At 39.9% G+C, this 13,359-nt stretch overlaps 1 protein-coding gene across 1 annotated transcript; it reads left to right on the forward strand.

Moving 5' to 3' along the window:
- Window positions 1–8,431: 8,431 nt before the first annotated feature.
- On the forward strand, window positions 8,432–12,711 carry LOC133831664 (probable auxin efflux carrier component 1c). Its single transcript, XM_062262038.1, has 6 exons — window positions 8,432–10,194; window positions 10,293–10,551; window positions 10,633–10,718; window positions 11,176–11,333; window positions 12,102–12,178; window positions 12,293–12,711. Exons 1-6 carry the CDS (start codon window positions 8,937–8,939, stop codon window positions 12,357–12,359), a joined length of 1,905 nt encoding a protein of 634 aa, XP_062118022.1. The 5' UTR covers window positions 8,432–8,936; the 3' UTR covers window positions 12,360–12,711.
- The last annotated feature ends 648 nt before the right edge of the window (window positions 12,712–13,359 follow it).

Here is a 13,359-nt window from a genome sequence, read left to right on the forward strand (position 1 = left end):
TAAACAAAACTCTCAAGAGTTCACTAAAGAAAAGTTGGAGGAAGCGAAGGGACGATGGCCCGAAGAGTTGCCCCAAGTCCTATGGGGATATAGGACTACAGCTCGAACATCAACGAGACATACCCCATTCTCTCTAGCATACGGCTGTGAGGCTATGTTGCCTATCGAGGTCGAAATCCCTACAATTCGAGCTCACATTTATGACCAAAGCTCGAACCACACTCAGCTCGAAGAAACCTTAGACTTGATCGAAGAAAAAAGAAACGAAGCTCAGTTGAGGAATGCTGCCTACCAGCAACGAGCTACCAGGTACTTCAACAAGAGGGTTCGAGATCGAAAGTTCGGTGTGGGAGATCTGGTGCTACGGCGTGTATTTTTGGCAACACGAGATCCAGCAGCTGGCGTGCTCGGGCCAAATTGGGAAGGACCATACCAGATAGAATCAGTCATCCGGCCCAATGTTTATAAGCTAGTGAGATTGGACGGGAGCCTAGTACCGCGAGCATGGAATGGCGAACACCTAAGACCTTACTACCAATAGTATAGGAAGGATGTTGCCTGTAACCATGTTTGTTTATCTGTACTAATTTGTCTACTTTTGGATTTCATCAAATAAATATCTATTTCGTTCAATATGTTATGTTTTTTCCTTATTTTTGCAACCTCTCTTAATTTAATAACCTAAGGTCACACTCATAGGATATTAAGGGGGCATCATTGGTATATATACCATCAGCTTGAAAAATAAAATAACATACACGAAATACATGCAAGCGTTTGGAGATAACCAAATGTGCCTGTTGGGATGGTTTGGATATAACCAAGCTGTCAAAAACGTACAAGTGTTTGGATGTAACCAAATGCGCGAGCTAGGATAATTTGGATATAACCAAATTATTAAAAACATATAAGTGAATGGATTACAAACCAATCACAACCTTAAAAGGTTTGGAACAAACCAGCTAGAACTAATCGACGATAAGTTGGAACTTAAACCTACTTCGAGATAAGTCGAGATCGAGGCTTGAGTATCTTATAAAAATAGTTTCGAACTCATAACCTTGGAGAAATAACCGAGGACGAGAAAAAGTAACTAAGCAATAAGATATAACTAAACCGTTTGCATTACACACCATATAAGTACTTTCGGGTTCATGGTAACAGTAATATTCGACCTTGATAATTAACGAGATCGGAAGCGGATAATTCGAGCTAACAGTGCATGAATGCATTGAGTATCGAGCCTAAATCCAAACTATGTTTGTACGAATAAATAAACATATACGATTCTTTAATATAAAATGTGCAAAATATTTGAAAACCAAGAAATGTAAAACATAAGTATTAAAATAAAAAGAAATTGTATCAGCCCTACGGGCATAAATTAAAGTAATTACAAAAATAAAGGGACACAGCCCCAAGGTGAGGTTCAGGAAGGAGCAGTTCCCTTGGCCTTCTCAGCATCAGCGGCACTAGACCCCTCAGGATGAATAGCATGACTATCCTTCTGAGCAGCCTCCCGAGCAGCCTCATTCGCCTCGAGTCGGGCATTCCACCGCTCTACATACTTCGCCTCAAGAGGACCCATGAAGCTGGTGTCGAGGTCGGCATTGTCAACCCAGATTTTGTACATGGCTTGGTCGACCGCTTTTTCCTTCTTCTCTTTGAACTCGTCAAGGAGGCAGGCCTTCTCGCTTTCCAATATCTCGAAAGTGGCAGCTTTCTCCTCCTCGAGTTTGGCATTAGCCTTCTCCAGCTCCGCAAGACGAGTCTTCGCCGTTTCAAGCTCGGCCTTCACCTTCTCAAGCTCGGCCTTCGAGTCTTTGAGTTCATCAGCCGTCTTAAGCTGGAGATCCCTCGACGCTTGGGCCAGAGACATGCTCGTGTGCACCTCGTTGGTTAGCTTATAATTAAGTTGTGCCGAAACGACGAGGGCCTGAAACACAAAGGATGAATTAGAGCACAAGCCAAGACATAAGCAGTTAAAGGAGAGTTGCGAAAATTACCGCGGCAGTAAGTTCAATACTCTTATCATAAAGAGTATTACAGTCTGGGGCCTTATGCACAAGATCCCAGTGGACAGCACCGAATCCTGAAAAACTCTAACCCACTCGAGAAAGGACGTCCGAGCTAAGTACAGCTCCTTGGGTCCCGGCAGTACCATCAAGCACGAACTCTTCAACATGAGGTCGGGCCGACGGCAGGAGTACCTTGGAGACGGAGGGTTTCTTCGGAGGTCGGCCGATTGTTAGTTGAGTTGCGGCTGGAGGAAGCGTGGCAGGCACGGTCGAAACAGATGCATCGACCTGGACAGTTGGCTCCTCAGTTGTGCTCGCAGCAGTTTGAGCCGTTGGGGTCTTCCCAGTGCGCCTGGGGACTTTGGATGGCCGATCGGATTTCCGCGAGCCTCTCGGGCGTTTACTCTTTTGAGCTCCCTCATCGCTGAAAAGCACGGCGTCAAGGTCGGGATCCATAGCACCTGCACAGTTCCAATCGAAGTTAAACATAGTGCTAACAAACTTGGAAGATAAAAAAAAAATACCAAGTAGAGAAAGACCTAACTGGAACTCTCCCTCGAGCTTGAGCTCGGAGACCATGAAATTCCCCCATCTTCAGAGGAGGTGGGGGGAATACCTTCCCTATATGTGAATGTCAACCTCGAAAGGTCCCTATAGTCATTGGTCCGGTATTGGACAGCTATTCCGTCCCACACCTCGTTCAAACTGTACATAGTGTCATACTTCCCGAGCCAACTATCAAACCTATGAACCCGGTCATCTACCCAAGTCCATATATAGAAATGGTCCTTATCATCCTTGCATAATACTAACCTATCGGGTTTGTGTGTTAACAGGGTGGGGGACCACATTTTCGAGCTTAGGATGACTGTACCTTGATCATCCGAGCCCGAGCTCGAGGCTTCGTCGTTGGCCTCGTTCCCCGACTGCGGGCTCCGTCGGCGAACCGAAGGTGGGGGCCTCACCTCTCTCCTTGGAGGGAGGATGCCTCTTGGAAAAGGCACGAGCTCCCAGAAGTCGTACTTTTTGTTGGACCAATCCGAGGTGGACTGGTCATCTCCCAAAAGCCCGCAAGCTCGGAGCTTACTCTCATGCAAAAGATATGAGAGAGACCTCCTGCCATAAGGGAGTTGGAGCAGAGCCTCTCTATGCTCCTTCATCGCATCATCAGGAGTAGGACGATGATAGTTGGCTAGAAAATAAAACACATTTCAACTAAGTACGAGCCTACAGACAAAAGTCCGAGCACAGAGACAAAGAAGGTTGGGGTACTTACGAATCCGTCTGAATGAGTAGTGTCGAGACGGGGACAGGCCATCTGTCCAGAAGAAGGCCCTCTTAAAGTCAGGAGGATGGTTGGGAAGATCCTCGAACACCTTTTTCTCCTTGGGGTAGCTCGACAGATAGTAGAAGTCGTCCCCTCCCCAAGCTCGGGAGGGATTGCTTTTCAAACAAAAGAGATACAAGATCTCTTCCGGCGTGGGTCCTTCCCACTTCAACTCGTGGTACAACGACTTCAGGGTAGACAAAACCCTGTAAGAATTAGTGTTAAGTTGGAATGGAGCCAACCCAACAAAGTTTGTGAAGTCCTTGAAGAAAGACTTCAAAGGCAGTAATGCTCCTGCCTTCATATGATCCTGGCTCCAAGCCACGTACCTCGGCTTGTTATCAGGATTTCCATCTCCTGGGGCACGGCAGCTTCGCTCGCTAGAAGTAGGGGCCCGACACCTTAAAGAGCTTGACAGCCTGAGACCGTGGAAGGCCAGGATATCAGTTATCTGGCCTAGCGAGGTAACCGAGCTCCAGTAGTGCTCGGCCTCGAAGAAATCCCTCCTCGGTTGCGAGGTAGAAGGCTCCCCCATCTGTGAGAATTGGAGTTCTCCCGTACTGTACGCGATGGTCACTTTTAACTTAGGGTCGAGGGGGATCGGCCTGGGCCCTGAATCAGATTCCAGATAAAGAGCCTCTCGAAGTGTTCTCCTCTTCTTTTCTATGACCTCGACGATTTGGCGGCGATAGTGAGCTCGGGTTTCCTCCTGTTCGCGCACGAGATCGTATTCACGAATCAGACGTTGATTCTGAGCAAACCGCGACTCTAGGCTCGGGGTTTTTGGCGAATACGGAATTGCCAGCAACGACCCCCACCGTTTTTCCAGATTCTGTGACATCTAGCGAGAAAGAAAAAATGGTGAGGGCCATGCATGCAAGGATTCAAGAATTGCGAGCTTGACAAGACAAACTCGGAGAGTGCTTGGGTACGAAACGAGCTCGATACTAAAAACCCGATTGAGAGCCAGAACGTGTATTCTACGAGAAAAAGGAGGGGAGTGGATAAATTTTTTGAAAATCCCGAAATATCAGGGAAAAAGAGTGACAGTTATTCAGAAATGGTAATCTTGGGTATCGTGCGTTATTTAAAACCAAGATTTTGTACCCGATATCTTGGTGTGCAAGATATGTCTTTTAAATTTTGAAAACCCAGAAAAAAGAGACCTTGTCCTACATCAAAACTGGATTTGGGACCAGTGACTTAAACCTAGCATGGAGACTTAAACGTGAATGCCTATCGGTCAGGGCTTCCTAGCGTGTCAAACTAAGAAAACAAACCAGTGCATTCCCAGAAATAAAAGAACAACACAGACAGAAATCGACATAAAGGAAAACAAAAAGATCATCAGATACTTACACAATGATGGCGATTGCAGAGAAATCGTTGATTGAAGGAGAGGCTGCAGGTATAACCTTACGGTCTCGAACAAACTGGCGGTCCTTTGTTTCTTCGGCTGGGAGAACATGCGAAAGCTAAAAGCTCTCTAAGATGGCTTCTGGTTTCGTCCCTTTTCTTTTGTTTCTAATGCATGTAAAATAAGAGGAAGAAGAAGACCTTGTATATATATAGATGGAAAAAGTGGTAAAAAGGATTAATCTGAGCCATTGGCTAGAATCCTTATAAAATCCGACGGTTAGGGATTGATGACATGATGGCATCGAAAAGGTGGCAGGCGAACGATCGTGGGCGGATTTCCAAGGTACTCGAGTACCTTGAATGAGCAATACCCAACTGACACGTGTCCACTCTCAAGTGTGTGACGGTGCGGTTCTCGGAGAATGTAGTTCAAAAGTTTCCTTCTCATAGGATTCGAACAAATACTTTTGGGGGGGAAAAATGTTACACCCAGATTTCGAGCCTTAAGAATTGTTATCTCGAAAGCTGGATTTGTTAGGAATGGCCTCGTAATGTCTGGAACACGTGTCCGCAACCTAGGCACCGGATCTACAAGCAGCGGGCAGCCTCGAAGGTGGTAGCCTCGAAACCATTACAAGCTCAAAAGACAGACATCAAAGCACGTTTGTTCTCAGATGGCCTCAGATCAGGGGCTCCGAGCCTGACATAAGTATGAGCTTGAAGTCGCATGATCTCCGGGAAATGTCATAGCTCGAAAGTCAGTAAGAGACCTGGGTGGGAACAACACTGACAATGTAGATTGATAACTTTGAATATCCTAGTGAGTCATTTTGGAGAGACGCGGTCTACATTGATTGTTGTAAATCCCCTATAATAAAGGGATATTTATTATTCAGTTATACGCCCCCTGATCTTCAGGGGACGTTTCCTTGTATATAGGATTACAGGCTTTTAATGCCATTCAATTTATTTGCATATACAGAATAACTTCCGGAAATGTGTGGGATAGTATTATGAAAACCTCCTTTATAAATAGAGAGGTCATGCACCATTGTAAAAGGACCGAATTTTTGTAATCTTGGGAGAAAACTCTGGAGAATTCATTCTTGAAAAATTTCCAAAGATCATCTTAAGTTTTAATAACAAAGACTCGTGGACTAGGCAGAGTTAACTGCTGAACCACGTAAAAAATCCCATTAGTTTTATCGTATTTTCCTGCCCATAATTACTTATTGTTTTCGTGCTCTTATTTCACTGTTGACGAAAAACGGCGTCAACAACTAAATATCCACTGTGATGGATACTATAAAAGCTTTAATGCTCATGTCGTTTAGCCAAATGGGTTGTTAAGCTAAGTGAAGTTGATATCGAGTTCAAGTTCAGGATGATAATTACAAGGCATGCTTTGGCTGAATTTGTGGCAAAGCTTGTTAGAGAAAATGTCCCACATGGAAAGTGTGTGGGTATATTCAACAATTTATAAGAGTATGAGTTACTCTACTCACCACCAATTGATTTTGAGATGGAACCTCATGTTTCTTACCATGCACTATATTCTACTTCTAGACCACTTTCTACATTCTAACATGGTATCAAGAGCAAAAAAAAACTTTAACGAGTATGTATCTGATCCAAATCCAAAACCGGTCTAAAAAGAGAGCCAAAAAAGCCCTTTGTGATTTGGGGATAGTGAGCCAAAAAGAGGCAAAAATAGCCACCATCTGGAGGGAGGATGTTAGAGAAAATATCTTACTTGGAAAGTGTGTGGGTATATTCAACAATTTATAAGAGTATGAGTTACTCCACTCATCACCAATTGGTTTTGATATGGAACCTCATGCTTCTTACCATGCACTCTATTATACTTGTAGACCACTTTCCACATTCTAACAAAGCTCACTGAAGCCCTTGACAAAAACCACATCCCGACTATTGTAAAGCTCGAGCCTACTATGGAGGAGCCCAATGACAATGTCCTCTAGGCCATCCACATGGATGCTTGGGACTTTTGACAAGTCTAGAGCAAGCTTTGTGCTCAAGAGCCCTTAGGACATAGTAAAGACCCAAGCTATCCACTTTGGATTTAAAGCCATGAACAATGAAGTAGAGTTAGCCACAAACTTTTTTTTTTTATTTGTGACAAAAAAGAAGTTTAAGTAAGCTACTTGTAATAAATCCTCATGATTTAAATGCATTGTTATATATTGAGTTTTGTAATAAATCTTCTTGAATCTATATATTATGACTCAATTTTTTTCTGTTGTAGGGTATAGTATGACTCAAATTGAAAGTAAGAAATCATTGAAAAACTAATTATATATTTTCTTTAATTGAGAAATTTAAATGTTATTGAATGTTAGCTTATTTATTTATTTGAATGTTCTCATATTTCTTTAAATAGTTTATTTACAAAGTATTATGTTGACTGAAAACATCTCTAAACAACAACTTATGTGCAAATTGTTTATCATATATTATAACCACTTTTTCTTTCTTTATATAGAAAAAAAAATTACTAAGGGGAATGCTTACATTTTTTTAGGGACATTTGTAGTGAAAATGTCTAATTTATTGTGTTTGTAGCACTTAAGTACCAAAGTAATTTTTTTAGTGACGAAAGTACCCTTCGTTCATGTTTTGGTGCAGTTTAGTACACTCGTCAATTCTCACAGTTAAATTCGATTGTGACATGTAGGCAAAAGTGTTCAATTAAATAGATATTTGTGGCGAAAGTATCAAATTTAAGATATATTTGTGGCGAAAATACCCAATTTAAGAGATATTTGCGGCAAAAATACTCAAGTTATAAGTAAATTTTACGCCATGGTGGTAGACTTAATGGTTTAACAAACAGATGCACTAAACTGCACCAAAACATGAACAAAATATACTTTCGCCACAAAAAAAAAAAAAACTTAAATACTTATGTGCTACAAACACAATAAATTAAGAATTTTCACCACAAAAATACTATATTTTTTTTCAAAAGAAATAAACTATCATTCAATAGTTAAAAAGAAACATAACTTTACGAGTGAGAGTGAGACAATGCTCAAATAGTTGCACAAATATCACAATAGAGTTGATTCAAATATGGCAAACCAACACTATTATAATGGTAAAGCAAATAAGTCCAAAAACTAAGTTATTTCCAACAAAGACATAGCAGAGTTTATAAATATCATTTTACACCGAGAAACAAAAATAATAGTGACATTATTATAACGGTTTAACTAAGACATCTTGAATTGGATAGCTTTGCTTTGATCTTTAGACCCTAATCTAAAATCTATGAGTAATTAAAACACCCAAATCGATAATTCACATAAATTTTTATCCAATCTGATTACTTTTGAAATAGACTTTGATTAGATTGGTAGTTTTTGTAGTTTTATACACACCCTTGATAAAATTGCACTTCATGTTAACCAAACACAATCAAAGAGAATAAAAACTACACACACACAAAGCCATATATTTACATACATAGCCCATATGTATCTCACACCCAATAGAAGAGCCCAAAGAGTTAAGTTGAGTATAGAGAACCCAACAAAAGGAAAAGAAGAAAAAGGAGAAAGATAGAAGCTTTTCACAAAGGTCTTAAAAAGCTAATCCATACAAGTACTTAGAGACATACCCACCTCTAACCAAAATGCTTTTCCCCCGCTTTACACAACCGGTAGACCCATAGAAGATAGAAAGAGCCACACAACAACTTACAAACTTTGTCACCCCAAAAAAAAAAAAAAAAAAAAAAAGAAAAACCATCCAAACACTATAAACCCACATCCAAACACACCCCAAAGAGTGAATCCAAACACTACTTGGAACAAAAAGGAAACAAACAAAGAATAAAGAAAAAAAAAACTAACAACACTTTCTCTCTCTCTCTCTTGCTCAGTAGTTTGTGTGTGTGCTTTGGGGACTGTAAGTGCAAGCTTGCTCTCGCAACTATCAAAGCTATAAAGGAAAAAAGAAAAGAAAAGAAAAGAAAAACTATTGCTGTATTCTGCTTAGTACCCACTACCCCAGAAACCCAAAACCACATGCTTCCCTATTCTCCTTGCCCTTTTCATCATCACTTCCACCACCACACCATAACTCTCCATATTCTCCTTCTTCAACCTTCAACTCAGTCTAAATAGTTCAACAACTCGACTCTGTTTTCCTTTCTCTGATCTGGGTTTGTCTTAGAATCGAGTAATACTTCTCAAAAAGAAGGAAGTAAAATGATTACATTATTGGACTTCTACCATGTCATGACCGCCGTGGTCCCTCTGTACGTGGCAATGATTTTAGCTTACGGTTCGGTGAAATGGTGGAAGATTTTCACACCCGACCAGTGCTCCGGCATAAACCGTTTCGTGGCTCTGTTCGCCGTGCCTTTACTTTCATTCCATTTCATCTCGACCAACGATCCTTACCACATGAACTTGCGGTTCATCGCCGCTGATACCCTCCAAAAACTCATCGTCTTGGCTGTACTTGCCGTCTGGTCTAAGGTCAGCAAAAGGGGTTGTTTGGAATGGACCATAACTCTGTTCTCCTTATCCACACTCCCAAACACTCTCGTCATGGGCATCCCACTCTTAAAGGGTATGTACGGAGATTTCTCAGGGAGTTTAATGGTTCAGATTGTGGTTCTTCAGTGCATCATCTGGTACACTCTGATGCTCTTCATGTTCGAGTACAGAGGAGCCAAGCTGTTGATATCTGAACAATTCCCAGACACGGCTGGTTCGATCGTGTCCATACACGTGGACTCTGATATCATGTCCTTGGATGGTCGGCAGCCATTGGAGACCGAAGCAGAGATCAAGGAAGACGGCAAGCTTCACGTCACAGTCCGAAAGTCAAACGCGTCAAGGTCCGATATCTTTTCAAGAAGGTCACAAGGCTTGTCGTCAACAACTCCAAGACCTTCGAATCTCACCAATGCCGAGATTTACTCTCTCCAATCCTCCCGGAACCCAACTCCAAGAGGCTCCAGCTTCAACCACACCGATTTCTACTCCATGATGGCCGGTGGCAGGAACTCCAATTTCGGCGCCAACGATGTCTACGGTCTCTCGGCTTCGAGGGGCCCCACGCCGAGGCCTTCGAATTACGACGAGGATGGCGGTGGTGCAGTCGGCGGTAACAAGCCTAGCAGGTACTATAGCCACGCACAGCCAGCCACGGCTGCCACGCATTACCCCGCGCCCAACCCCGGTATGTTCTCGCCGACTGGGTCCAAAAACACGACCGCTAATGCAGCCAATGCCAATGCCACTAAGAAGCCTAACGGTACTACCGTCACTACTACCACCACAGCTAATAGCAACACTCAAGGTCAAGCTCAAAAGGGTGGCGAAGATGGTGGAAAAGACCTTCACATGTTTGTATGGAGCTCGAGTGCTTCTCCGGTGTCTGATGTTTTCGGAAGCCATGAATACGGTCCTCACGATCAACAGAAAGAGATGAGACTAGCAGTGTCTCCTGGCAAAGGTTTGATCTTTAACGTTTTTCACACAATGGGTTATGATCTTTAAGTGTTGTTATTACTACGGATCATTTCATTTTCTTTGTTGGGTTTTTTTTCACAGTCGAAGGTCGTAGAGAGAATCCAGAGGAGTATATGGAGAGAGATGATTTCAGCTTTGGAAATCGAGGAGTGGATAGAGAGATGAATAGCCATGAAAATGACAAAGCCGGTAATACTGGTACTGATGGAAAACCAAAAGTGATGCCTCCAACAAGTGTAATGACCAGGCTTATTCTCATCATGGTTTGGAGAAAACTCATCAGAAACCCAAATACTTACTCAAGCTTAATCGGCCTTATTTGGTCTCTAGTTTCATTCAGGTATATACTAATTCACACAAAATCTTGTAAATTTCTAAATTTGTTTGTTGTGACATTAATTTTGATTATGCATTTTCACAGGTGGAATGTAAAAATGCCAGCCATAGTAGCACAGTCCATTTCCATACTGTCAGATGCAGGTCTTGGCATGGCCATGTTCAGTCTCGGTCAGTATATACATAACTTTAACCATTTTCATAATTAAAATGGTTTCAAAAGAAAGCAAAGAGGGGAACTAGAACTGGCACAAAAGCAAAGCTCCATAAAAAAAAGTGGGGTTATGATCATAACAATAAGATATGTTTTCAAGTGTTTGTTTTTACAAAAATCCATCTTTTTATCACTATTTTCTTTTCACTTTTTTGTCCCAAGTTTCGTGCTTTGGGTCTTGATGTAGTTGGTGGTAGTGATCGTGATAATGATGGTGATGGTGATCATAATCACTATGATGAAACGTCTTTCAAATAATATGACTTGACTGACACAGACCCAGTGGTGTGATATTGGTGTTTATTGTTATTATTATGGCTCCTGTCTCTGTTTATGGGCATGCTTTATCATTATTATTATTATTATTATTATTTTGTTGTTATATTCCTTTGCTTCTTTTTTCCCACATGACAGGTCTTTTTATGGCTTTGCAACCCCGGATCATAGCATGTGGAAATTCCATAGCAGCTTTTGCCATGGCCGTGAGATTCCTTACAGGTCCAGCTGTTATGGCAGCTGCTTCCATTGCTGTTGGCCTTAGAGGTGTTCTCTTACATGTTGCCATTGTTCAGGTCATCACTACTTTCTTCTTCTCACCAAAAACCCTTTTCTTTTCTTTTCTTTTCTTACTCTCTTTTCTGCTGCCCCCTTCTGACAAAACAAAAAAAATAAGTAAAAAGAAAAACTTTTTCTTTTTCTTTAACTTTTAATTCACTGATTTTTGCAGATAAGATTCTTTATCATATATGTGTTAAAATCAAGGCATTCCAATTGGGTGTCTAGAAATAGAATTGTATTGTAAAATGTAGAACCTACCAAATATGAGAAAGGCTAAGGGGTATAAATGTCATATTGTTATTGTTATAATCCTTGCTAATATCGGGTGCTACAAATTTTAATTATTAAGTATTACGATGGGATCAAAGAGTGTAACCTCATGTATTATTGGTCACCATATAACAATACTCTATATATATATATATATATATATAAGAGTGTTGCTATTTGATATTAATGTGAGGTGTCACCTTAGCGAAACTCAATAATACTTATTAAATTCAAATGAATGAGATCTGATATTGGATTGTACTAATAACGATAAGACACCTAGTTATATTGTTGTGTACCCGTATTGCCCCTTAGCAATTCTAGTATATAAAAGAGTAATCCAAGTGTGATTCCATTGAGAGTATAAGAAATACATAAGCATGGAGACTTGTTTTTGGATATAATACATAAATATATATACTTGAACATAATTTTTTGTCCTATTTACTAACAAATTTTTGGTTTTTGCCATGCATGTGCATATTATTGGTTTTACCAAACATAAAACACAGGCAGCTCTACCTCAAGGAATTGTCCCCTTTGTCTTTGCTAAGGAATACAACGTACACCCTGAAATTCTTAGCACAGGGTGAGAATATTTTTTCTTTATGATTATAAATTTTTTTTTATTAAAAAAAAAATACCCATTTCTAATTTTGTCGTTTTCTAACAATTTTTCTTTTTTTTTTTTTTAAATTTGCAGTGTTATATTTGGAATGTTAATTGCTTTGCCCATAACACTAGTGTACTACATTTTTTTGGGGATATGAAGCTGTGGAAAAGCACAACACCATGGCTGGTTGGCCTTATAATTTCAATGGAAAAAGCTCAAAAGCTCATTTCATTTGAGCTTTTTTAACTTGCCAGCAAGCATGAGTGAGAAAGAGAAAGAAAGAAAAAGAAAGAAATGAAAAAAAAAAAAAAAAAGAAAGATATATATTCCAAGTTGAAATTCACAAAAGGAAAAAAATGAGATGGAAAAATAGGACTGTACTGGTGGAAGAATGAATCTTTCTTATCATGAGTTTTTTTTTTTTTTTTAATATTTTGCTAGCAAAAATTTGTAAAATGATCATGTTTGTAGTGAATTAATTTATAAAAGGAGAAGAGAATGTTTCCCTATTTAATTTGTAATATTTTATTTTTCTTATTCCAAGAATTTATATATGCTAGTGCAAAGCAGCATAAAAGTAGGAAGAAAAAACAATTGGTAAAGTGATTATGTGATGATGCCATATTATTTATTTATTTTGGAACATGAATGTTAGCCTAATCTCATAATTTTAATTTAGAATATTTGCGGCACAAGTACCCAATGTATATTTTTAGTACCAAAAGTTAATAAAAGTGTAATTTCGTCAGCCTTTTCTGTTAGGTTCTTGTTTCATGATGATTGTATCAACACGTGTAACTCTGTGATTGGTCTAGTTCAATTATATTTTAAAAATAATTATAATTTGGACCAATAAAAACATGATACGTGTCTGTCTAATCTGCTCGTTAACAGACCTAACTAGGGCCATAATCTTTGAATAATATGTGGATTCCAAAGTCTAATCTGATAATTATATTAGTACTTTGGCCATAGCAAATGTATAGCTAAGTTTACCTAGCTAGGGCTATTTTTAATCTTTGAATAAATTATTCTTCTTGATCAATAACTTTGGTGTTTTCTAATAATTAAAAAGTCAAACAACGTGAAAACTTACGGTACTAAATTCTCCTTTTTTACTTTTTTTCCTAAGGGAATAATAGTGCGAATATCAAAAT

Source organism: Humulus lupulus, chromosome 4 (genome assembly GCF_963169125.1).
Source record: "Humulus lupulus chromosome 4, drHumLupu1.1, whole genome shotgun sequence".
Lineage (NCBI taxonomy): Eukaryota > Viridiplantae > Streptophyta > Magnoliopsida > Rosales > Cannabaceae > Humulus > Humulus lupulus.